The following is a 24,074-nucleotide window of genomic DNA, read 5'->3' on the forward strand; positions in this document are numbered from 1 at the left end:
GAGAGTTCAAGAGTTGAAGTTCAAAGCGACGGCATTCACTTTAATTGAGTTGCCCGGGCTCATGCATATGCAGGGCTCAATTAAAAGTGCGCCAAGAAAAACCGAGAAAGACAAACAGTGGCGCGAAGGAACACTCCTTGGAGGGGTGGCAAATGTCTGCAAGTGACTCAGCTGAAGGAGTCTCCTGTCTGTTGACATTTCGCGGTATGGAAAAAATTAAATTAAAATGCAAATTAGGCATTCCTGCCGCGGAGTCTGGCCTGCAGTCTGCGATTCCCCCTTTCGCGTCCCGGGCAAAAGTGACAAATTGTTGTAAACACTGCACAAGTTACGTATTCGCCTCGTGGGACCTCGACTGTCACCTACGAAAAGGGGGTTCAGGGATGGCATACCTATTGTATACATATTTTAGCCGGGCCAAGAGGTCCCGACTTTTTAGCCAAGATGAATGTTTTTATTTCCGCGCCTTTGCCTGCGTCCTTCCTTCTTTCTGCGGTAAATTATGCAAAGTAGTTGCGTAATGCTCTTGTTACAATAATTTAATCTTGTAATCTGTTTCTGTTCGACTCCGCAGCAAGTGCCATAAATAATTCAGCTGGCCCGCTGCTGCAGAAGCGGACTTCGCCTTGGAAGGAATCTTTGCATTTTTAATTTCAAGGTAAACAAGCGCAGATAACTTCGCCGCCAGAAACGGAATCCTAATGAGCCTCTCCTCAAGGTGACTTCACTCTGGCTCTTCGGATTGACATCTCAGCGGCAGGCTGAGCAAGTTAATTCAATTTCCGCAAGCTGAAACAAAAATAAAAGCAGAAGGCACAAAGTTTATCCAGGCAACCCCTTTCTTGGTTCTGTATTCTGAGGAAAGGGGCTCTAACGAACCCTCCTTGCGGCTGGCTAATTATGCCACACACAGCTTTCAAGAGCTCTTTAAAAAGTACAGGTTAACAGAAATATTTCTGAAAATAGGTGTGTAGGGTGGTGCAAAAGTTTTTAAATCACTGATATGAGTGCCTAAAAGTATGCAGCAAAATATTTAGAACGAAATTGATTCGGAAAGAAGTAATTTTGATAGCATACTTTCTGACAGCTATAGAAAAAATATAATTTTAAAGTTTTCGAAACAATAAAGATCTTTGGCAATGAGATATTCTTAAATATAAGAGCTTATAGCAAGGATATTAACCATTTTTCAGCTAATTACCGTGCTCATCCTTTGATAAGCTCCTTGAGGATTCCACGTCGAGGCAGGACCATAAATCAGCTGTCTCAAAATGTAAATCCACCGGCAAGAGGAAAAGCGCAGACAATATAAAATTTCAATAACATTCCCGGCGTGTCTTGTCCTTTGGCACAAGGTGCACTCGGAGCATCCACATGGTCCCACCCATTTTGGAAGCAATAAGGATACGTTTTTCTGTTTTTTTTTTTGGGAGGAAGGAGCCGGTAAACAGGATCCGAGCGGAAGCAATACACGTTGACACGTCGCAGGGATACAAAATGTGGCGCTGTTAGTTCCGCAGTTTCGCCGGAGACAAAGGACAGCGGCGTAATGTAACGGAAACTCTATTGAATTGCGATAAAAATCGCGTTTGCCAGCGAGCACCCTTTGAACCGCCCCGCCGCTTCTTCCTTTTCGTCCTGGGGCTGCAGGAGACACGGGTTTAGCCGTTTTAAAGCATACTTTGCGGCTTGTCAACAGGCGGCAAAATTTATTGCAAATGTACGCCAAAGAGTTGCACGAACTCGGAGACGTTTGTGGATCTAGTCGGGTGGGTTTCCTATCACGAAGGTCTTGAGAAGTAACATGAGATTTTTGGCACATTCAGTTTCTTTCAAAATAAAGGTAAATATATCTAGAGCTATAAATAAATTAATTTAAATTTACCACTTGCAATGTGAATTTGTTTTAATATTACATTAATAATATTAATATTAAACCTTTCAGAAACCTTTATTAAAGATCTCTTAGCCCTTTTAATTTATGTGTAAATAAATTATATGTTTTTTATATATAAAGTGCTATGCATTTTTAAGACCGATTCATATTCTTATTCATAGCTTCATATTTTTATTCTTTAAAGAAAAAGTGTATATAACATTCGTAGATTCTCCAGTAACTTTCTTCTTCATTTCGGAATGCTGTTCCCGCTGACAATGTTATCGTTACGGTTATTGATTGAAATTTTTTACACTTTGCTTGTTGCCACATTTCCTGCCCCTTAACCCGCTGTCGGCCCAGGAACAGTCACATTTGGCGGCGGCGGCCAAGGGTTAAGAGAAAGCGACAGCTGCTGTTCTGGTTTTCTACTCCTTCGGAGTTTGTCTCGATATTTGGAGAAGTGGAAGCCCCGGACAGGCAGTCACCATCTGGGGCAGGTATTCTTAGACCATTTCCTTTCGGAATCCATATGGCTGCCTTCTGGCCTACACGCACATCCTGTCAGCTGCAGGACCTTTCGGGGCCGAAGGACCATCCACATCACCTACACAATGCGAGCGGAGACGCACAATGGCCACATCAATTGTGCATTTCATTTAACTTGCCACGCCCGTGTGACTTTTAAGTGTTGCCTTCTGTGGTACGTACCCCTGGAACACCCCCTGAAAACCCCCCTGCAACGCCCTTTTGCCCGGCTTTCCACGGGTGCTGGACATGACAGCTTCTGCATGAGCAACTCGCTCTCCAAAAGCTGCCCCTATGGCAAACATGTTGCTGCCAAAAGGCCGAAAGCCAAGGCCCGTTGTCTGTAGGTTTTTAGGTGTGTTTAGGTATTATCTTGTACGGGGTGTGATGAGGGGACTGGGAGGGCAAAGGGCTGGTGCTGGTGGTGAGCAAGAGGCATGTGGAATGCCCCACCCACGGCCCAGCTAAACACCGCCCACAGCAAACTTTGTGTGCGTTTGTGTCATTGTTAAATTTTGCGCTCGAACGATCTGCAACGGATGACATCCGTATGGCAGGCAAGTTACTTTTTGATTTACAGTATGCTACTTTTTGTACCCCTTACCTGGGGTGGTAAGGGTATATTGTTTCTGAAGATATTTATAGATTCAGACAAAGAACAATTGTTTTGTTATAATGCTTAGTTGCTAAAAAAAGAGAAGTAATCTATCTTTTAATTTGAAATAATCAATAATGCAGCCTAAGAGTAGGCACTACAAATGGTGTACTTTTTAAATGACAAGTTTTTTGTTGCATACTTTCAGACTGCTATAAAAATGAAATAGAAACAAGGATTTTATGGCTTCTTTTTATTTTATAAAGTTAAAAATAGTCTTATTACTAGTTATATTGCAGTACAAAATAAAACTACTTGGCTAGTGGGTATCCAAGGTGTCGCGAAGTTTTCTAAACACTTCTAGCTCGTTGTTCATCAAACGCCTGGCTGCCCCGCCTGACCTCTGACCCCGGACCAGCTCCCAGCTTCCTGACCCCGCTGGCCGAGTCCACAGTCCCGACTGCCGAACCCCGATATTTCGCCCTGTCCAAGGTGCAGCAAAGGTTGTCACAAGTCGCCCGCCTGTCGTTTGCTGGTTGTTGGTTGTCGGTTGTTGGCTGTCGTTAGCATTTGGTTTAAATTGCGCAAAATGCGTGTAATTGCTGGAACTGACGATTGAATGAGCCCGTGTATTAGGAGGAGATGCAGACCGAGATGGCAGATGGAAGCCGGTCCGGCGAAGATTTAAAGTTTCTGATTTGATTTGAGGCCAGGCTCTGTCTTCATCTGTTCCCGGGTCCCGACTCCAGAAACCCCTTCCCCGATCTACCGACTGGCTGTAGTAATTATGAGCGCATTGTTGTGCGAAAAATTGAGTTTCAGTTTCTGGGCTTTCGAGTTTGTTTAGCTCGAAACTTGTGCCGCACTACTTGGGCTTGGGACTCGGGGGATGGGGCTGGTCTGGACCTGGAAGTGGACTCTGGCAGATGTTTCCGTTTCCGCTTCGGGCTGGCAGCAAAGTGAAAGTGTCCGGAAGGACAGAGAAAGCAGGGGTGGGGATAGTGAAACTCAAGCAAATGGATAAACGTATTAAAATGGGTTGCCAAACGAGATATGACTCATGGCTGAGTGGCTGTCAGAACTAAAGAATATTTAAATGAGGAGAAACAGCACAGATTTCTTTTTAAATATAGTATTTATTCATGTTTAGTTATATAAATTACTTAGATAATATATATATTAAACGATTTCCCTTTACTGTATGCGTTTTCCAAACAAATATTAACCTTTACCCTGTCACCTTTCCCCATTTCCACACTCACTTCACGCTCAAGTAGGCGCAATTAAAAAACTCCTTTCCCTGCTGCACTTTCCATTTTCGCGCTTCCATTTGCATTTGCAATGCCTGTTATTATGGCTGTTGATAAAAGATTGCACAATGTTTACTCGCACCACCCACTGCGCCCCGCCCCCTTAACCCCCGCGCGACAACATTTTTCGCGTTGGGCAATGCAAATTTGCGGCCGATGCGGTAATTGCCGCTCATTATGGTCAGGCAAATGTGGCCATCGCCATCGCCATTTGCCAGCTGGCCGGGAAAACCGGGAAAGCCGGGAATATGGCCCGAGCCCGACTGATAAGACAAATGCAGTGCCACCTGCCACGCCCACTTGGCACCATTCCGCCCCCGGTGCACTCGCTTTTAATGCAATTTTTACATTTCGCCCTCGCAAAAGAGGAGCGGGTCCATAAGTCACTTTAATGGGCTTTCAATGAGGTGTGCCTGTGCCCGTGCCCGGGAAATGCAAATGCATTAATGGCATTTTAATGTTGAGGTATTCGGGCCTACACGACCCCCCACCCAGGTAGGGGTTAAATTCAGGGCTGGCATTTCGGCAATTTAACCGAAAAACTTGAAATGGCCGTAAAACTGGGTTTTGGCACAAACTTTAAGCCACAAAAAGGTAGTTGTCGCCCCGGGAAAATGATAAATTATTCTGAGCAAATGCCGCAGGAATTTTGTGCCTGCCAAGGAGGGAGAAAAGTTAAGAAGCCAAAAAGTGTGTGTAGAAATGCTGGGAATCGTTTCCCAAGAGATTTATTGGGGACTCCTTTGGTTAACCGAGGTTCCATCGGAATTTATGCGACTGCGTTTGTCATCTCGCCAGCGCAAGGAATGCCAGGGATTCACACCTCCGCAAAATATGCATATGCCCTGAAAAATTCCAAAGCCCCCGGCCCAACCACATGTCCGATTTAATTTGCTGGAAAATTTAAACAATGGGTCGGCATAGGAATTAATTCCCAGCCACGGAATGAACTTTGACACCTCGTGCAGCACTTTTTCGGTGGACAAACCTTTTTGGGACTTGGCAACTTTTATGCGAATCCCATTCGGGCTTCCACTTTTTATTTTTCGGGTTTAATGAGCCCGGACCGATGTCGACAGCAACATTATTATTCGGAATAAAGCGCATTATGCTGGATTATCAACTCCGGTGCGGAGTGGAATAGAGCGGGGCCCATATGGCGAGCAAGGTAGGAAAGGAAAACTTAATTTCCAGCTGGCACGCCATGCATGGGGCATCCGCATTCCACTGTCCGCAGGATAAGGGACAAGGGACACGGCCCAGGACACTTGACCGGCCAGATACACCCCCTTCCCCCGGCGGACTGGCCCTAATGAATGTGCCGAGTCGTCGTCCTTTCCGTCCCCCGCTTTGCAATTAAATGTGAAAATGTTGAAAATAATTTGCATTGCGTCCCGGGCTTATCGCCTCTGCAATTAAGGTAGTTTCTGGCAGGGTTCTATTTACTCTTTTTGGGGAATTTAATTACTGCAAGGATTTAATTATGTCATCCCCGAAGGAGCTTAGTGCCACACGTCGTCCCAGGGGGGCAGAATTAAAATGCAAAAAGTGCTCAGAACCTGGCAATTGTTCAATGAGTCGTCGGCAAATTTGCCGGACAAAGCCCAAAAATCCACACTCAATTTACCTGCATTGTCCTGTGGACGCACTGGGCCTCGTCCACCGATTTTATTGGCCGCGATTTTTGCACTTGAGATGCTTTTTCGCATATTTTAAAACAGTGAACGCAAAAAATCGCACGCTGACAATGAGCGGAAATGAATTATGTTCGAGGCTCGACACCTCGTTCCCCGGCAGTTTCGGGGAGCATTTTTGCATTTTCGAACCACCGCTGAGGTGGCCCTACATCCATTGTGCAGCATTGTGCGAGTGCATTTCGCATTTTCGCGCTGCACAGTCACAGTTTATTGTTGCCGCGCAGAGGCAGACAAATAAATCAATGACAGCGCGACTTTATTGTTTCGCTCACAGAAATATTGCCTTTATAATATAAAACAGCGGCCGCGGAGCGCCCGGCTCGATCGTGCCCGGCTGATAAATAATAAAATACCTATAGGGAGTGTCCCCACGGGAGTGGGGGATCCCCTGCCCACCCGGGCGCCCTTTATATATATTAAATGGGCTGCGGTCTGGCCGTCTATTGACAAATTTTGAATGATGTACGGCAATAAAAATCCATTAATTGTGGCGCGGAGGAGAGGCTGAACCTGATTTACTCGTGCGGCTGGAAAAGCCTCTAACATAAATTTTAACTATGGTGAAAATGTTTGTTAACTACTAAGAATATCCCCTATTATATTCCCCACATTTACATCATACGCCCTTTTAAATTGGTTTATCACTTTAGCAAGATTTTCCCTAAACTCTGTTCTACTCCCCCGGAAAAAACCCAAGCCCAAGCAGCTCTCGTCCTTAATCCAACTAATACGACTCAATTTAAACACCGCTAAATCAACAACTGCCACTCAGGAGAAGTCGGGGGAAAATGCGGGAAAGTGGCGGGAAAACCCTCTGCAAATACGAGCTCCGAAGATTGAATAAACTGTGAGTAAAATTAAAAGTGCCACAAGGAGGCGGATGGGGGACTTTCCTCCGCAGGACTCAGCCGTACACCTACAGGACCTCCCCCTCCCAGTACTCCGAACAAGTTCCGTCAGAGTGCGCAACATTTTTACGCTTCTTTCGGTTCATTTTCAATGCATTTAACTTGAGTGACTCTTTAATCCTTGTAAGTATCTCAGCGGGCAGAAGAGCCCCTTTCAGGACGCCCCCTGCCCTCCCCGCCGCCCCTGGCATCTTTAGCTTCAGTATTTATTTACCTTGCGCCTTTTGTGCCCACGTGCAGTTTCTTGGTCTCGTCTTCCGCTTTTCCTTCATCTATATTGCCCAGAAACCCCGACTTCCTTTCCCAATTTCGCTGTCGTCGCTCTGCAGCTACGTGTCCTGTGTCCTGAGTCCTCGGGGGGCGCAGGGAAAAGGGGCGGGGCTGTCTGCCACTTGGCATATTTTAAATACATTTCATGCGCTCCTGAGCTCGCTTTTCCTCTGCTGCTGCTACTGCTGCTGCTGCTTTTCCTTTTCCCGCTCGAGGATATTTACTTCTTGAAAATATGTTTACTCGTGTTGTGCATATTTTAATCGTTTACTTTGCCACAGACTTTTTCGGCACTGGCTCTTCCCTCTTCGCCGGCTCCTGTTATATGTGTTTTTCCTGTTTGAGTTACGTTTAAGTTAAATAAGCCATGCGAGTCCTTTTCCTGCTACTCCTGCCGACTAATTTCAGCCGGAATTTAAGATTGTGAGGGAGCAACTGGATTTTAATTGTTCGGGTGTGTATTTTTAAAGATTACATTTAATATTTGGAAAGCTCTTAATTTTTGAGAAGTGATAAGTTCGACAAAAACAGGAGAAATCTTCATTGATATTAATTTTACTAGTTCCATTTAAATTAATATGTTAAAAATGTATCTGCATCTTTCTTGACAATTTAAGTTTCTTATCTTAAAAAAAACTTAACAGGTGTTTCTTATTTATCTGTCTGCATTTCCCCTGCTTTTATGGGGTTTTCCTTTCCCTTGGCTCTCCGTGGAAATTTGTAATGAATTCTAATGAGCTGCAGAAGATACTCGTATAGCACTCTTATCCCAGGAGCCTCGAGGCGATTCGTTAGCTCACGAGATGCGCTTCGACGCGTTTTATTTGGGTGGATTGGAGGTACGTTGTTTAGATGGAAAGGCACCTTCTTAAAAGCGGGCAAAGTTTGGCACACAAATAGCCAAAGGCTCCCAGGAGTTGTCTGCCAAAGTTCGCCCTTAAACATCCGGAAAGCCATGAAACGGGGGAACAAGATTTAAGCAGATCTCAGGGAGGAATTTACATGTGCTGCGCCCATTGATGTTTATCGAATATTAAAGGTAATTCCCATACTCATATAGCCAGCATCTTCACCCCTTTGGCGACTCCCTTTGATTGCTCAGTTTGTCGTAAAACTTTGGGCTCTCCTCCCACTTCAACCCTCTCAAGGCTTTGATTCCCGGGGAACGCCTGCTGAAATTATTTCAATTAAGTTTCTTACAAACCAACCACTGCCCTGGAAAGCCCGCTGAAAACCCCCCCGAAGGCCATCCGGACGGACTTTCTTTCATTAGTTGCGCTTGTTTTTGTTGCGCCCCGAAAATTTATTGTCAGGTTCGATGGCTGGCAAAGTTTTTATTGCACGCGCCCGGAGTTTTGCCTCTTGTTTGTTGGCTTTTGATTATTCAAATTAGGCTTAATTGTGAAGGTGGCCGGGTTTATTGGGGGCCGATGGGCCATAAAAGCGTTCGGTTACTTGCTCGTTATTGGGGCAGCACTTTGGCTTAGTTTGCGATGGCGAATTGATCCAGAAACTAAGTTTGAGCTCCACTCGCGGTTCTGTTTGCAGTTGGAAGCCCCAAAGAGCGGAAGCGTTTCCAGTGCCAAATATTTTTTTGCTTTTGCCCCAGCATTTTGCGGTGTACCTTTTTGTGACACTCCCCTTTCCGGAGGGCACTCTCAAATAAAGGCGGAAAAAACACTATTATTGGTGGGTTTTGGGGACTAAAGGATACCCTTTACAGGGGACTTTTTTTGATAGTCCTTGCAGTACCAAAAATCCTTAAAAATTACGCTATGCATTTGGGTTTTGAATAAATGATATAGAATTTTATTATAAGTATAATAAGAAGATAATATTTATAGTACAATATTTATACATTCTTCAGATTTAAATCAATCAAAAGGTAAAAGATTTTTTAGGGAAATTGTAACAATTACTTTTTATACCTTTTAAAAAGACAATGCTTTTTGTTACCCAAAAAAGAAAGGGTATTCTGAATGCATTCCCAAAACACACACACTGGCCCCCAAAGCTGACCAGCGGGAATGGCGCGAAATTCGTGCATTAAATGGAGTGGACTTCCGGTTGGTGAAAGCTGCGGCATCGAGTGCTCCTCCATCGGGAAATTCCGGGGGGATAGGGAGAGCGGAGGGGTCTACTGCAACTGAATTTATGCCCACTGGCCAATAATCCATTTTTAGGGCCATCAACCAAACCGAAATATTGGCTCATCCATTGTTTCCGTGCTAATTGTTTGGGACTACTTTTGCCAGCAATTTGCCCGGGAAAATCCCTGTTTTTCCACCCTCCCAGCGCCGCCCACTTTTCTTTTTCCCTCTTTTTTCGGCAACCGGGGGCGCTGGGAAGGTGGATGGATTTGCGGGCACAGCTGCTGCGAAGGCTTGCAATTATTTTGCAAACAATGAAATTGTTGCTGCGTGTGCAAACATAAAATCAAATTGTGTGTAGGTGTGTGCAGCTGTTGCGGCACGGATACGGAAGGCCATGCCGAAAACAGACGGAGATTCAGATACAAAGACACTTGCGAGGTGTCGCATCTGCGGGCGAACATTTGCCTTGATTTGATTTTACCTATTCGGGGGAGTCCGCATCCGCAGTCCATAGATATGCAAATTGCTTGTCGGCGGAATGGCAGGTGATGGCTCCATAAAAAGCGTAATCAATATGTCGGACGGGTGGGGAAAGAGGGAGGGAACGGTGCCACTTACTTGGCAGTTTGGGCAAATGAATTTAAATAAGCCCCGGCAGGCTGGGATTCGCTAACAAAGTGCAAATCGAGCGAAATAAATCACGGGCCGGCGACACGGAGCCACAAGCTCCGCGATCTGGCTAAATTAATCACGTGGCCATGCATCAAAACAAACAGATCATGACAAATGCAGAGCGCAAATCGAGCAGGGACTTTCTTTCCCACTTTCCCACTTTCCCCAGCCCACTGTGCCGCCCCCCGATCGCAACTGCTTTTTCTCTTCGCCGGCGAAGACACCTCGTTCATTGTCCGCCAGCGAAACTCGTTCGTTTGGATGCTCTTTAGTGGGAACGGGTCATTTCGTTTTCTAAGGCGGTTCACACTAACTTCTCTACCTTCTTCTATGTATACAAAACGGACCTTAAATTGAGTCAATGCTGAGCTCAAGCATTTAAGTTACAGTGGTTCAAGTAATACCTATTCTTGTCCGGAGGAATCTCAATTATAGTCAAAATATAGTATAACATATACATACTATATAATTTACCAAATGTTTAACTTAATAAATTTTGAAGATAAGGGAACTTGTTATTCGTATTTCCTACACTCTATCCCTTTTCTGCTGCTGCTTTAATTAAAACAATTTTTACGTTTGCTGGCTGCGCTTTTCCACGTGAAATTCCTCCGCAGAACAAAGAGGGCCCAGACGACATAGCCGCTGTCATGTTCGCTTGTCTAGCAATGTGTCCGCTGGCCAGGTTGTGCATCCAAGAGCAACTCCATTACCATCTCACCAGGCCACCACACCATTCCCATTTATTTTCCCGAGTCTCCGGCCAATGCCAACGCATAAATTATGCTTCGTTGTCGGCCGGGGAAGAAGTAGCAGTCGGATCGTCTGAGGTGACAAAAGGTACCGAGCAAATGGGAGACTTGCTGCGGGAAATTTCTTGGCAGGCAGAAAATAGATTTCCCCGACTAACTGACTGGCTGCCGGCTGCCTGGCTGGTTGGCTTCATTGTCCTCAGCGCAATGGAGTTTTAATTGTCCAACGGGGCCACATAAATTTTGGCTGCGCGATTTAAGATTTTCTAAAACATTTGAAGTCAATCTATCGCAGCCCCTTAATGGTCAGCCAGGTGCCAAAAGAAGGGCCTCCCAGACAAGACCGCAGAACACAAAGCACAATTTGTGGACTGCCGGGCCGAGAACACAGAACTTCTGGCCCAGAGCCAGCAGACAGGAGAACTCTTAAAGTGTAACCGAATCGGAGGGAATTCGGAGAGGGAAATGTTTTGCATTTCAAATTGCATTTTAATCGCATTTCAACCTGAAATGCCATTAGACATAATTCGTTTAGCTGCATTTGTCATTGGCCGCACGGCCCTCTGCGGGCCCTGGCCAAATCATTTCGATATGGGGATTTCGGTGCTGTTTCGCCTCGTCGGAGGACAATTGACGAACGTCCGCACACGTAAATCAACTTTGGCATTGATTTCCACTGGCCGCCGGGACGGCACTGTACTGTACTGGCTGTCCCCGGCTGACTGTGATTGCGATTTGTATGCAACTGTCCGGCAGATTATGCAATCACTCCACTCCACTCCACATCCACTGCGCCCATGTCAAACTCAAACTCGTCCTGCCGTAATTGATTGTGAGCCGTCGCCCCTCCCCGGCATTTAATCAATTTATGCCCGGTGCCCGAATTGGCAGTCCACACTGCGGCGAGTGAGTACTTCGAGCATCGAGTAGATCGATGCCGGTGCACTGCACCCGCTGCTGCGCCTTGGCACCTGTCACCACCTCCAATCGGGTGATCAGTCTGCCAGCAAAAAGTCAATTACAGGAGGTGGGAGAAGGAGATACAATGTTGAAGGCACTGGGATAGAAGTCTTGAAACAATACGTTTACAGTTGGAGTGGTAAAAAATATTAAACATATTCATATCTTGCATGAAAGCATGGTTTTGCCTTTAAGATAATAAGAAGATTTTTAAAAGTATATCTCAAAGATTAAGCTGTTGTATTTCTAAAACAGAAATGGAGCCATGCTTGGAAAGATTTAAGTCTGGAAAAGTCATAAAGGAATGATATTTATATATCCTAAATTTTTTTCAATATTAAAGATTTTCCCACAGTAAAGACCGGGGGCAACGTCTTGCTTTTCGGTGACTTGTTCGCGTATAAATAGACAGCTCACCTTGCCGATGAAGGTGTTGAAAGGCGGTCCCATCGATTGATCGGCCGATCGGTGGCACTTCTAGAATTAAATTTAAACCAGCCCGACGCAACTTATCGATTGCCCCAGCTGACCCTGAGCGAGGCGGTTCTTTCTCTGGCGATGCACACACTTTTCTAGCCGGCCAGCTGCTCGAAAAACTCAATTTCCTGCGCGAGGACTGGGGAACCCATCAAATGCTTTACGACGGCGGACCGCAACTTGAAATTTAACACACGTTGCTCGACCCTGACCCCTTTGGCCCGTCTGTCTGGGCTCTGTTCTGCTACTTTTTCATTTTTCGCATGTAATGTGTGTAATCAAAGTAACAAAATCCAAATCATATTTCCTTCATTGACCACAAAATGTGGGCGGCCAACCCTTTTCCGCCCGCACAACCCACCCATTCGTCTTCGGTGCGCATATAAAACATTTTACTAGATTTACACAATCAATGCTCTCCGCCTCGGAACATATCTTAACCTTGTTAGATGCGATTTTTTACTCTTTTGGCTGTGGGCAAAATTATTGGTCTGCGCATATGTAATCATCTCTGTGGCAAAGTGGAGGATTCTCGGCCCGAGGACGCCCCATAAAGTGCACACAATCAAATCGAAATTCGTTTTAGGTACAACTCCTTTGCGGCTGTTGGGATGTGTGCGACGGTCTTGGGTTCGGGCCTGTTCCTTTATCGTCCTTGATTTCCTGTACGGGACACTGGGACCTCTGGCGGGCTTTGGCCACTTGATAGTCAGCAGGACTTTTTCGCATATGTCGGCAATTTTTATTTATTGACATTGCGCTTTATTAAAAGGTGTTGGACGGCCAGGCAGAGCAACCCCCTTATAAGATTTTATGAAAGATATTGTGGGGATTTCCTACAGTTCTTCTGTATTTTTTCAAGTTAAAACTTAATTTAGATAGTAACTACCTCACATGCAAATAACTCAAACAAAAGGTGTGTTTTGGGGTGGGCTCAGTGGGTTTAACTAACAAAACTGCCGAGTCAGCTGGGTTGGGGGGTCAGAGGTCGGGGGCCAAAGGTCTGACACCAACACGTCGCTTGGCGGTGGGCGAGAGTTCATTATTAAAAGTTTTTAAAAGCAGATAAGTGCACAGACTGATAGAGATACTCGTATCCCAGCTGGGCAAACACACCCAAGTACACAAGAAAAAATTATGTAACACTTAAAACAATGTCCTTAATAATAATTATTACTTGCAGTATTATATGGTTAGAATAAAAACCATTACACTTGCTTAGGTTAATAACTAAAAGTTCATAACTCATTATTCACTCTTTAAAACTAATTATCTTTTGATAAGGAAGGACCATGTTTGGGCGCCACTTTAGCCCAAAATAAACTAGAAAGTTAACCGTTATATATTAAAACAGAAGCTTTAAAATATGTATCTAAATTGTTAACTTCCCATTCAACCAATTATGCTAATAAGAAGTTAATCACTAGTTTCTCGCAGTGCAGTGAAGCGATAACGATGGCCCCTGTTCGGGCGCCACTTCACCTCTAATTGAAACATTAAGTTGCACATCACGTACGCGGTGTCAGACACTAGACGCCAACAACAGAATCCGGGAATCAGGATCGGAATAGGGGAAGGAGCTTCTCTAGGAGTATGCTAAAATGCGGCTGCGGTGGCCTTTGGTTTTACCTTGGTCCTGGAGCAGATACCCCTCCTGCTAGCACCCCCAACGCGTCGACTTTCAGGGACTATCACCACTCAGCACTTTATTTTTTCCGTGTTGGCATTTTAAAAAGGCATTTAAGCTGAGCTGCGAGGGTTTTTTGTTAAGTGTGCAGAGTGATTATGCCGGAAATTTGTTTGCCTATGATTTTGGCGAGGGTTCCTTGGAGCGGGGCAGGCAGGGTCTGATAAAGATCTGCCGCCGTTCGCGTATCCACTCGGTCATCACTAAAAGTTTGGGATTGAGGGGTTTTAATTTAAGGTTAATCACTGGCAGGAAACTCACCCCATTTGGAGCCCACAATCACGGGACAGGCGGCATGTCTGGTGAGGGGATCCCCATTCCCATCTGCATCCAGGTTGTACCAGAAGATGGCCGTTCCAGCACGGGGATACACAGAGTATCCTACATTTACGAATATCGTGGCTCCACCCTGTTCAACATCAGTCAGCTGAAAGAGATGGAAATTGTAGTTCCTATATATCTTCAGGTATCAACTTACATAGAACAACACTGTGGCAATGCGATCCCCCAAAATGGCGGCCTGGGTAGTAAGTTTTCTTGTGTAATTAGCAGATGCGAAGTTAAAGTAATCCGAGTGGGTATAATAGTGTCCACCTATGCCGTAGTTTATCACCTGTATATAGAGTTGATTAGATGTAATATTTTAAGATGATCCTTATTTTATAATTCACCTGGAGTTCTTCCGAATCGGTCAGGTCAAAACCAGTCATATCTTGAATCCTCCTCGTAATCCGTCTTGTCAGCTTGTTATTTTCCTTATTAAACCAGTGGGCTTTGGCAGTTCTTCCGCGGCTTTTATTGGTAGGGTAAAGAGTATGGGTTCTGGCGTTTTTCATATTTTGAGCAGCCTTGTCTATAAGCACAGAAATTTCCTGAGCAGAGAGCATGTCGTGGTACAGCACTACATAAGGGTTCAATCCAACTTGCTCTGTCTTAAGAGGTGCCAACCGAAGAAATGGAGTCGTGGTGAAATTGTAGAAACAGTGCAATCTAGTTGGTTTCTTAAACATTCCCCTGCAACCTATTTTATAAGTATCTGGAACTTCTTTTTGCTTAGTTTCTTCAAGCGTAGGTACTGGTTGATTTTCCAAAAGGTCCTTTGTCTTCCTTCGTAGTCGGAGAACATGAGCATCCTGGGGCTTCATTTTCAGGCAATTATCCAGCAGAGTTAAGGCTTTTGAATAGTGTTCTAGGGAGCTTTGGTTAGTTATTGTATACGTGAAAAATAAATCCAGCAACCTTCTCTAAAGTGGGTCTCGGCGAGTAATTTTAGAACCTCGAATTCCTCGATAGCCAGGTGCTTTGGTATTATTAAAAGATCTTCCTGTAAAAGAGGAGAAACCTCCTGAAGCCATTGAATAGCTTCTGATGTTTTATTTTCCTGTGCAAGATGATGGCCCACTGCAAAAATGTCGCCACAACTCATGCTAGCACTAAAATAAATATTACAAAAATTTTAATTAAATGTTAGTTAACTAAACATTTCCAATGCGACTCACTTATACTGCTTTCCATTGATTCTCCCTTCGATAAAGTCGCTGATTTTAAGGTTGTAGGTTCTTTGAATACGTGCTACTCCTGTACATGCCTCCCATAGATCCGTTTTCGTGGGAAGCTCTTGCAACCAGCTGTCCAAGTTTTGCATTTGGGGGATGCCCACAGGTTGTTCCATGAACTTGCGCCATTGAAACCAATCCACATGTAGTCGTCGGATGAGTGAAAAGCTGTTCAGAGGATTGGATAGGTAGGATATGGCATCCTGTTTTCCTTTTTCGTTTTCAGAGCGCATCAGAGGGATTTGACTACGAATAGGGGCTTAATAGAAGATAAACGCTCTTCAGGATAGTCGAACTTCACCTGCGAACGGCCTGCAGTTTCTCCTCAACGGCATTCGTATAGTTTTCGAGGATATCAATTAATTTCCTTTCCAGTTCCAGAAGAGGCACCATTGTCACCAGTGACAGGGAGTGACTCTTCTCTACCGGAGGCTTCCCAACAACCACAGAGCCGAGGATCAGCGCAGCCAAGAGGTATCCTGGCAAACGGACCCATTCTTTAATCTTTAATGCCATGTATTGTCTTTATTATAGAAGTATTAGTTTGTAATTTGACATTTATTCGGGCCTACTTTATGTTTAATCAGAAATACATTCATATTTAAAATAAATAGCAAAGATCTTTTATTAAATTTATTGCTCAGGTGATGATTTTAGGCAGGGCCTAACAAATACCTGGGCCAGTTCGCGAATCCACTCGGTCATAACTGGCAAAGTTGATATTATAGTTATCTTAAGATAGGAAAATGAAAAAATCTTACCCCACTTGGAGCCCACAATTACAGGGCAGGCGGCATGTAGGGTCGAAGGATCACCGCTGCCATCCGTATGAAGGTTGTACCATAAGAGGGCGGTGCCAGCTCGAGGATAGATGGTGTACCCTGACTTGGGAAACACAGTGGCCCCACCCTGTTCAACATCGGATAGCTAGGGATACAGAGATAGGGAAGCTTAAAAAAAAACAATTTTGAACCAATCTCACATAGAACAGAAGAGTGGCAATGCGGTCTCCCAATATTTCGATCCAGCTTTGTTTGGTACTATCGATATTGGTTAGGTTAAAGAAGTCCTTGTGCATGTTATAGTGGCCACCCATGCCATAGTTGATGATCTGTAAATAAATTAGATAGGTTTCAAGATAGGTTTTAGGTTTTCATAATCTTACCTGAAACTTTTCTGAAGTGATTAAATCCAGACCGACAATATCACGAACTCGCCGTGTAATTCGCCTGGTCATGTCGTTCGTATCCTTGCTTACCCAGCGAGCTTTTACAGTTCTCATCCGCTTGAAGGCTGAACCCTCGGATCCGCTGACACCGCTGACCTTTAAGCTAGAAAGAGCTAGTTCGATTAGCTCATTCGATTCCCTTTGCGTAAGCACATCGTGGTAGAGGACCACATAAGGATGCAGTCCGACCTCCTCAACTCTCAGTGGAGCAAGTCGAAGAAATGGAGTGGTGTTAAAGTTGTAGGAGCAGTGGAGTCTGGTGGAGCCCTTCGCCAAGCCCCTGCAAGCCAAAGTAAATGCCTTTGCCAAAGGATCTTCAGGCTTATGTTTCTCCCTAAGAGTGGTATTATGGGTGATGTCAATCAATATCTTTGTTTTGTTCCGCAGTCGCAGGAGATCAGCATTGTGGGGCTCCAACTTCAGGGCATTTTCCAGCAAAGGCAGAGCCTGAGAATAGTGCTCTTGGCGGAGTACATTAGATTTTGTATGGTAGACAATGAAACCACTTACTTAGTTTTAGATGGCACTCTGCAAGTAGTTTTGGGACCCCCACCTCCTGGGTTACCTCCTGCAACCATGGAACAGCTTCTGCTTCAGCTTTTCCCTTGGCAAGATGATGACCTACGGCAAAAATATCCGCAGAACTCATGCTTAAGCTGAGGGAGTATCATAAATTGTATGAGGAATAAGTATATCATCACTTAAAATACCCACTTGTACTGTATGCCATCGAGTTTGCCCCTGATAATATCTTCAACTTTGAGATCGTAAGTGCTCTGTATGCGCACAATGGCAGCACAGGCATCCGTAAGGTCTTCTTTTTGGGGAAGATCCTTACGCCAACCGCCAATGTTTCGCATTTGGACAGTGCCAACTGGCTGAGCCATGTAACTCCGCCACTTTGACCAATCCTGATGCAATCTTCGGATGAGAGAGAGGCTATTCAGGGGGTTAGACAGGTAAGATATAGTATCCAGTCGACCCTTTTCATTCTCCATCCGCATAATTGGAATGTAACTAAGGAGCAAAGTGATACAGAATACTACATAAAACACTTGGAGGAACCTTCACCTGCGAAGCATCTGCAGCTTCTGCTCCAGTTCATTGGCATAGTCTTCTAGGTTGTCGATTAACTTCGCCTCGAGGTCAAGGAGAGGAGGCATAGAGGCCACCGATAAGGCGTGGAATGTTTGTTGTCGACTACTTCCATGGACAACAGCCAAGAGTACCAGCAAGGTCAAGATATACCCTGGTAGTTTCCTCCCTTTGCCTTCCATTTGGAGCCTTGACATTTTAATTAAATACAAATGTGTTCGAAATATCAAAACTTATTTTTATTAAGATTGTAATTGCATGATCTACTCAGATACGTCATCATCTAAATTGTATGTTATTGTCATAAAACACAATACTGCTTCAGTTTATAAATAAAAGGGATGGTATACAATATTGAAATCGGCATTATTTTTGATCATACCCCCGTCAGAAAGTCTTGAAACAGCAGAATTTTTGAAGAGCCCAACTCGGTATCTTATAATTATAATGCAAACATAGTGTCAAATTACTGCTGATTGATACGCGATATGTGGCAGGTATTCCCACTCGTTGATTATGATGAATGGTTTTTGGGTGAAAACACCTCTAATTATTCCGCCTAGATGTGTTGAGACTTGACTGCAAATTGTTCTTATCGCTGGAAAAGAGGCTTTAATTGACAGAATGATCGATTTTGGCTTGACTTTATTGAGTTTCTTAGTGGTCGTAAATTATCACTTTTCTAAAATAGTACTTGAGAATCACATTCGTTTTTTCAGGCAAGGTCTGCGGAATAGCTGTTGTCGCTCTCGAATCCATTTGTTGCAAACTAAGTAAGTTACAATACACATTGTATTATGGGGTTAAATTATAATTTAAGATTACTTACCCCATTTGGAACCCACTATAACTGGGCAAGCGGCATGAAGAGTTTGAGTGTCTGGTACTCCGTCGTCCCTTAGATTGTACCACATTATGACCGATCCGCGTTGGGGGAAGATGGCCTTTTGAATGTTTGGAAAGACGGTGGCTCCTCCTTGTTCCACATCCGTCAGCTAGGAAATAGAAAAACAAATAATTCAATAAATTCTAAATAATGAAGTGTTTTTAAAATTACTCACATAAAATAGTACTGTAGCAATCCGATCGCCACTCATGGCAGTTAAATTAGAGTTCTGTAGGCATTTATAAAACATATTATTAATAACATTGCTTCTAGACCATCTAGAGTTACTTACCGTCTGGTTGAAGAAGTCGTAGTGCTTGTCGTAGTGGCCGCCCAGCCCGTAGTTCATCAGCTGCAGCATCTCGGAGCCATTGAGATCGAACCCGGTCATGTCGGTGATCCGGGCATTGAGCCTAAGTGTGAGGGGGCTGAAGGAGTCGGGGAACCAGGCCACCTTGGAGGTCCTGGTCTTGACCACCTCGTTGCGGCCGGAGGAGGCCTGGAAGACAGTGGCCCTCTGCAAGCCCGGAGTGGCCATGCCCTGCAGTTCCTCTATTTCCTTGTCGGAGAGCACGTCGTGGTACAGCACCATGTAGGGATCCAGACCCACCAGTTCCATCTTGAGGGGAGCCAGGATCAGGAAGGGCGAGGTAGTGCTATTATAGCGACAGTGGAGCCTGCCATCCGCGGACGCTGGGAACTCACCTCGGCAGCCCCTCTGGTAGGCGGTTGGAGTCCCTGTTCCCTGAACCTGCAATGTTCTCTGTTTCCATTTCGGTTAGTTTGGCACTATCTCAGAGGTGGACCTTATCAGCCTGCCGACAACTACCTACCTTCGACAGGGGCGCACTGCTGGTGCCCGTCCTTATCAACGTTTCGATTTCCGACTTCTTCAGCAAAAGTTTAATATCATGTGGCTTATCAGTCAGTGCAATGTTGACAACTTTCAGGGCATCCGCGTTCTGGTCTATTTGCGATTTGTTATTATGGATATTTCTATTGTTAGCCCAAACTTACTCAGTTTTAGCAGGCATTCGGCATAGACCATTTGCACTTCGTTCTTGGAAAGCTCCAGAGGAGCAGGCAGTTTATAGACCTCCATCAAAACAACCGATTGATAGAGCCAGCTGGCAGCTGCGAAATAGTTTCCCTGGTCAAAAAGTATTTGACCCATGGCATAGGTGTCCAGCGCTGTGAAACTCACACTGTGTAAGGGGTGAAGTGCTACATTAGTCTATCATTCCAAATTTAAACAAGTCTGACGTACTTGTACTGCTTTCCATTGAGCAGGCCATGGGCAATGTGAGATACCTTGAGGCCATATGTACTCTGAATTCGATCCAGGGCAGTGACAGCCTCCTCCACATCCGTGTTGGTGGGCATATGCTCCCTCAGTTCCTGAATCTTTTCCACCTGTGAAAGACCGGTGGGATCTTCCATATAGAGCTGCCATATCATCCAGTCGCGATTCATGCGGCGAATGAGGGAAAAAGAGTTCAGCGGGTTGGATAGATACTCCTCCGTGGAGCTACGGGCTCTATCATTTTCCAAACGTAAGCTGGCTAAGCTCCTAGAAAAAACATTATTATATTATTTTATATTATTTAAACATAAAATCAGACTAACTTGTCCAACAAAATCAAACGGTTATGTTTCTGAATTGGAATTTGATTTTAGTCCCGATAATCACCCACCTTCTCACGGTCTCCAGCTTCTTCTCCAGCTCGACGGCGTAGTCCTCCAGGTTTTCGATGAGCTGGGCCTCCAGATCGAGCAGCTTCACCATCCCGGCCACCGAGGTGCAGTGGCTCTCTTCGCCTCTCGCCTGCCGGATTGGGAGAAGGAGGAGCACCTGGCAGGTGAGCAGCACCAGCAGCGGAAGCGGCCACTTGGAAGAGCGCATCGTGGGTTACCTTTCTGGTCGGGGTTCTGCTTGGGTCTACGTGCCGGAGCCAACTGTTGGCAGCCAAAAAGCCAAAAGAGTGGAAGTTGGCAAGTTGACATCGGGCCGAGATAAATGTCCCCCCCTTTCCCGACCAAAGCGATTCTTTCGACGGCTGATAAGCGGCGCATTGATAGCGGCACGCAGCGATTTAATTAACCCGAAGTACCGGAACCACAATATCGCGTTGGCGCTACGTGCTGGTGAACTGGCGAAGAGCTGCGTCACCAAAGAACGTGCTCGCAGCTCGCCGAGATCACTGACCACCGGCAAGAACCGCGAGGTGTCTATGGGGTGTGTAATGGTCAGCGGCGGAATCCCCCACTCTAAGCAGAAAAATGCTGATAGGGCAAAAAGCTATGCCAAAGCTCAGTCGAACCGCTTTGTAATCTCTCGCTGACAGCTATATATTACTACAGATAATAAATACCATTTGTGTAGAGCTTGTGGATAAGTTGTAAGCGAACTTGTAGCTTCAAATAGGCTAATTAATATCATGTTATCAAGTTTATGGGTAAAGGCGCTTATGTTTCCAAGGTCCCACTTGATTTTAACTTCACTTGGCACTTGGTTAAAACTACTTGGTTTCGACAAATATTACCCCCAAAAATTAAGGCTCCCAAAGAGCATGATTTCCAGAGCGTCCCGTCAGGGACGTGAGTTGTCCTCCCAAAGCACCGACTTCCTGACTTACCTGCCCGGAGCCCTGCGCCCCGTGCTGTTCCTGTTCTACACCCTGGAGACGGTGTTCAACATGTTTTGCATGGGCTACCACGTCACGGGCTTCCAGGCCATCAACCTCAATGACCTTGGCCCGAATGGACAGTTTATCCACTACCTGTACCTGGTCGTCTTCTACGCGTTCATGGTGCTTACTCCCTTCCAGAGCGTCTCCATCTGCACGGGTCACACGCCCAACGTTCTGATGGAGATCTACAAGGCGTCGGCGGGCGCGGTGGTCTTCCTCCTGATATCCCTGACCACGATGTGGAACGCGGAGCGGCAGTTCTACTTGTTCTTCGCCACGATTGTGGCCCACGACCATGAGGACCATGGCTACACTGAGTTCAGGGAGGACCTTCCAAATCACCCGTTCTTCAAGTTCATGCGGGGCCAGTCCATCTCCTCGCTGGCCTGCGGCCTGATCTACATGCTCCACGCGGCCATAATGATCGACGTCAGGTTGACCTCGCGGTTCAATGACCACGGCAAGCACGCCCCCATCCCTCTTTTCGTCTTGGGACGTGCTTTTCACAAGAGACTTTACACCTACCAATGGTTTCGGGATTTCTGCGACAACACCATTATGGATATTTGAAGGTCCAAAAATTGAGGTTTTATTGTGTGATAGTACTGAGCTGTGAAGCCTTATTTTTAAATTTTTTATATGGCTCCACGTAAAAAATTTAAAAATAGGATTTCGATAATAAATTAAATGTCAAAGCTTTAGAAAATGCACGCGTTATTCATTTTATTGAGGGGTAATATACATACCCTTTCTGTTAAATGTCACAGAAAAAACGGTGATAATTCTTTTGTTTTCTGTTGAATTACTTCGTTATGTCCGGAGGATCCCTTTTCACTTGGGTCCACGCCACTGGTGTCCTCACTCGGGCAGACAGCGTGGTTGGAAACTACCAACCTGAGGCCCTGCGACCCGTGCTCTTCGTACACCCTGGAGACCGTCTTCAACATGTACTGCATGGGCTACCACATCTCGGGCTTCATGACCATCGAGCTGGACACGTTCAGCTGGGACGCGCAGGCGTTCCACTACTTCTACCTGGTGACCTTCTACGTGTTCATGGTGCTGACCCTCTTCCAGAGCGTCAACATCTGCACGGGCCACACGCCCACCGTGTGCATGGAGATCTGGAAGGCCTCGTCGGCGGCCTTGGCTTTCACCCTGATTTCCCTGACCACGATGTGGGACGCGGAGCGGCAGTTCCACATGTTCATCACCCCGAAGAGACCGCATACGCACAACGAGCACGGTGACACCGAGTTCACAGAGGACCTGCCCGTGCACCCGGTCTTCCACTTCCTCCGCGGCCAGTCCATCTCCTCGCTGGCCTGCGGGATGCTCTACCTGCTCCACGCCACCATCATGATCGACGTCAAGCTGACCACCGACCTCAACAAGGGTCAGGTGAAGGGCGACTACATGCCCATCCCGCTCTTCGTCCTGGGACGGGTCATCCACGCCAGGCTGAACACCTTCCAGTGGTTTCGGGACTTTTGCGAGAACGAAACCATATACCTGTAGTTGGTTCTTTGGAAGTGCTTCTTTGAAGAGCAGGGAATAGCTTGCCAAATTCTAGTGCCAGATTTTTCAGACCCATGGAGTTCCTTTCCAAATTTTGTACGTATTTTTACAGGCTTAATAATGTGAACATGTATTGGTCATGAACTTATACATAACCTTGGTAAGCTCTAATAAGTTTGAAATTACTGTTGCATACTTTTAAGCACCCTTTTAAATGGTATCGAAACCCCTGTGATTTCTGTGATATCAGTGTCTTTTCTGCCACTCCTTCGGAACAACCTAATTAATTTCGATCTTAAAGAGTGCCGCAATGTAAATGGCAAGCGGATATCTGGCAGCCGGAGCACTCGACCGTGCATTCTTATGGGTTAATGCTCGCATTGCTGAACAATTGCTATCTGCTTTTCGCCATGAGTGAATCCGTTGAAAGGGTTTTTGCGGAAAACCTAAATACCGCTTTGTTTCGGTGGGGCCCACTTGTTGTGTGCGCCAAGGTAGGGCAAAAAAGGCTTTAAATTTTACACTTTTATGGGCGGCACTGCGGACGGGGGCCGGGTCATATGTCCTGCCGTTGATATCGGCTTAACTTTGCCATAAAACTGTCAGCGTCATGCCTTCTGCGGGGTCGGGCTGTTGGACAAATGAAATAAATTTTACAGCCAAATGGACAGGGCGGCCAAACAAAAAGACCGAATGCACGGAGGCCAGAGATTTGTGTGCGTGTAGTTGATACGGTGCGGCGTTTGGAAGGCAAATCTAATGCGGACAACAAAAGCACCTGTGACCTGGAAAATGTCCGGTTTGTGTCCGTGACCGTAGACTCCGGTGCTCGGGGATTCCGGGCTGGCTTTGCGGGTCCGCTGTCAACAGCTGGACGAGCCTTTAAGCCGCTTTCGGGCCACTTTAAGCCAGACATGGCAAATATTTACCCAAGGCATTGCCCCGGCGCTTCCCCCAGAGAAGGCGCTGGGATGTTCATCAATTAAGCGTCATCAATCATTGGTGGATGGATCAAAATCAGCGACTACGGCGACGGGCAAACATGTCACGGTACAAAATATCGTTTAACCTAAAATGCCAGGAACACAAAACCTATTTACTTCAGTTGGATAAGTGATGTGGAGTTGCCTTCTCGGAAAATCAGAACCTCAAAACACCCCCGGCGCACACCTAAACACACAGAACTTGATTCAATAGGGGGTGCACCATGAACCACCTTCAGGGGCATATCAATTACAAGTGGTGACCCACTGAAGTCTAACGCGTGAATAAAACT

At 45.6% G+C, this 24,074-nt stretch overlaps 4 protein-coding genes and 1 pseudogene across 5 annotated transcripts; 2 read left to right on the forward strand and 3 right to left on the reverse strand.

Moving 5' to 3' along the window:
- Positions 1–13,827: 13,827 nt before the first annotated feature.
- On the reverse strand, positions 13,828–15,947 carry LOC108025071 (prolyl 4-hydroxylase subunit alpha-2-like). Its single transcript, XM_017095329.3, has 7 exons — positions 15,683–15,947; positions 15,325–15,627; positions 15,065–15,258; positions 14,497–15,014; positions 14,304–14,438; positions 14,087–14,252; positions 13,828–14,028 (listed from the first exon to the last, which is right to left on the reverse strand). The coding sequence occupies exons 1-7, from the start codon at positions 15,895–15,897 to the stop codon at positions 13,943–13,945; spliced, it is 1,617 nt and encodes a 538-aa protein (XP_016950818.1). The 5' UTR covers positions 15,898–15,947; the 3' UTR covers positions 13,828–13,942.
- Positions 15,948–15,981: 34 nt separating this feature from the next.
- Positions 15,982–17,947, reverse strand: LOC108025072 (prolyl 4-hydroxylase subunit alpha-2-like). The gene is made up of 7 exons (XM_017095330.2): positions 17,681–17,947; positions 17,324–17,626; positions 17,120–17,265; positions 16,547–17,070; positions 16,364–16,492; positions 16,143–16,308; positions 15,982–16,088 (listed from the first exon to the last, which is right to left on the reverse strand). Exons 1-7 carry the CDS (start codon positions 17,899–17,901, stop codon positions 16,015–16,017), a joined length of 1,563 nt encoding a protein of 520 aa, XP_016950819.1. The 5' UTR covers positions 17,902–17,947; the 3' UTR covers positions 15,982–16,014.
- A 385-nt stretch (positions 17,948–18,332) lies between these two features.
- LOC108025493 (prolyl 4-hydroxylase subunit alpha-2) lies at positions 18,333–21,368 on the reverse strand. 2 transcript variants are annotated; one of them, XM_017096008.3, is made up of 9 exons: positions 21,227–21,368; positions 20,285–20,546; positions 19,858–20,160; positions 19,608–19,795; positions 19,424–19,557; positions 18,883–19,353; positions 18,766–18,819; positions 18,534–18,699; positions 18,333–18,473 (listed from the first exon to the last, which is right to left on the reverse strand). In XM_017096008.3, exons 2-9 carry the CDS (start codon positions 20,491–20,493, stop codon positions 18,406–18,408), a joined length of 1,593 nt encoding a protein of 530 aa, XP_016951497.1. In that variant the 5' UTR covers positions 20,494–20,546; positions 21,227–21,368; the 3' UTR covers positions 18,333–18,405. The 2 variants fall into 2 exon arrangements, 1 of the variants encoding a protein (XP_016951497.1); XR_007764645.1 differs by lacking the exons at positions 18,333–18,473; positions 18,534–18,699; positions 21,227–21,368 and having other exon boundaries at positions 18,883–19,209; positions 19,296–19,353; positions 20,285–20,841.
- LOC108025494 (uncharacterized) lies at positions 21,072–21,986 on the forward strand. The gene has a single exon (XM_017096009.3). The coding sequence runs from the start codon at positions 21,161–21,163 to the stop codon at positions 21,848–21,850; it is 690 nt and encodes a 229-aa protein (XP_016951498.2). The 5' UTR covers positions 21,072–21,160; the 3' UTR covers positions 21,851–21,986.
- An 18-nt stretch (positions 21,987–22,004) lies between these two features.
- On the forward strand, positions 22,005–22,983 carry LOC108025496 (uncharacterized; annotated as a pseudogene).
- Positions 22,984–24,074: the final 1,091 nt, after the last annotated feature.

The sequence above is a fragment of the Drosophila biarmipes genome, chromosome 3R, assembly GCF_025231255.1.
Source record: "Drosophila biarmipes strain raj3 chromosome 3R, RU_DBia_V1.1, whole genome shotgun sequence".
Classification (NCBI taxonomy): domain Eukaryota; kingdom Metazoa; phylum Arthropoda; class Insecta; order Diptera; family Drosophilidae; genus Drosophila; species Drosophila biarmipes.

Excerpts from the sequence above, each read along its gene's own strand:
- LOC108025071 (XM_017095329.3), bottom strand. The coding sequence starts at position 15,897 with ATGGCATTAAAGATTAAAGAATGGGTCCGTTTGCCAGGATACCTCTTG. Across the intron at positions 14,253-14,303 it reads TTGCCACAGTGTTGTTCTAT|CTGACTGATGTTGAACAGGG; the intron begins GTAAGTTGATAC and ends CATCTCTTTCAG. Across the intron at positions 14,029-14,086 it reads GATTGTGGGCTCCAAATGGG|TGATGACCGAGTGGATACGC; the intron begins GTGAGTTTCCTG and ends CCAAACTTTTAG.
- LOC108025072 (XM_017095330.2), bottom strand. The coding sequence starts at position 17,901 with ATGTCAAGGCTCCAAATGGAAGGCAAAGGGAGGAAACTACCAGGGTAT. Across the intron at positions 17,266-17,323 it reads CTCGATGGCATACAGTACAA|CTTAAGCATGAGTTCTGCGG; the intron begins GTGGGTATTTTA and ends ATACTCCCTCAG. Across the intron at positions 16,089-16,142 it reads AATTGTGGGCTCCAAGTGGG|TTATGACCGAGTGGATTCGC; the intron begins GTAAGATTTTTT and ends CAACTTTGCCAG.
- LOC108025493 (XM_017096008.3), bottom strand. The coding sequence starts at position 20,493 with ATGCGCTCTTCCAAGTGGCCGCTTCCGCTGCTGGTGCTGCTCACCTGC. Across the intron at positions 20,161-20,284 it reads AAGCTGGAGACCGTGAGAAG|GAGCTTAGCCAGCTTACGTT; the intron begins GTGGGTGATTAT and ends TGTTTTTTCTAG. Across the intron at positions 18,820-18,882 it reads ACGACTTCTTCAACCAGACG|AACTCTAATTTAACTGCCAT; the intron begins GTAAGTAACTCT and ends AAATGCCTACAG.
- LOC108025494 (XM_017096009.3), top strand. The coding sequence starts at position 21,161 with ATGATTTCCAGAGCGTCCCGTCAGGGACGTGAGTTGTCCTCCCAAAGC.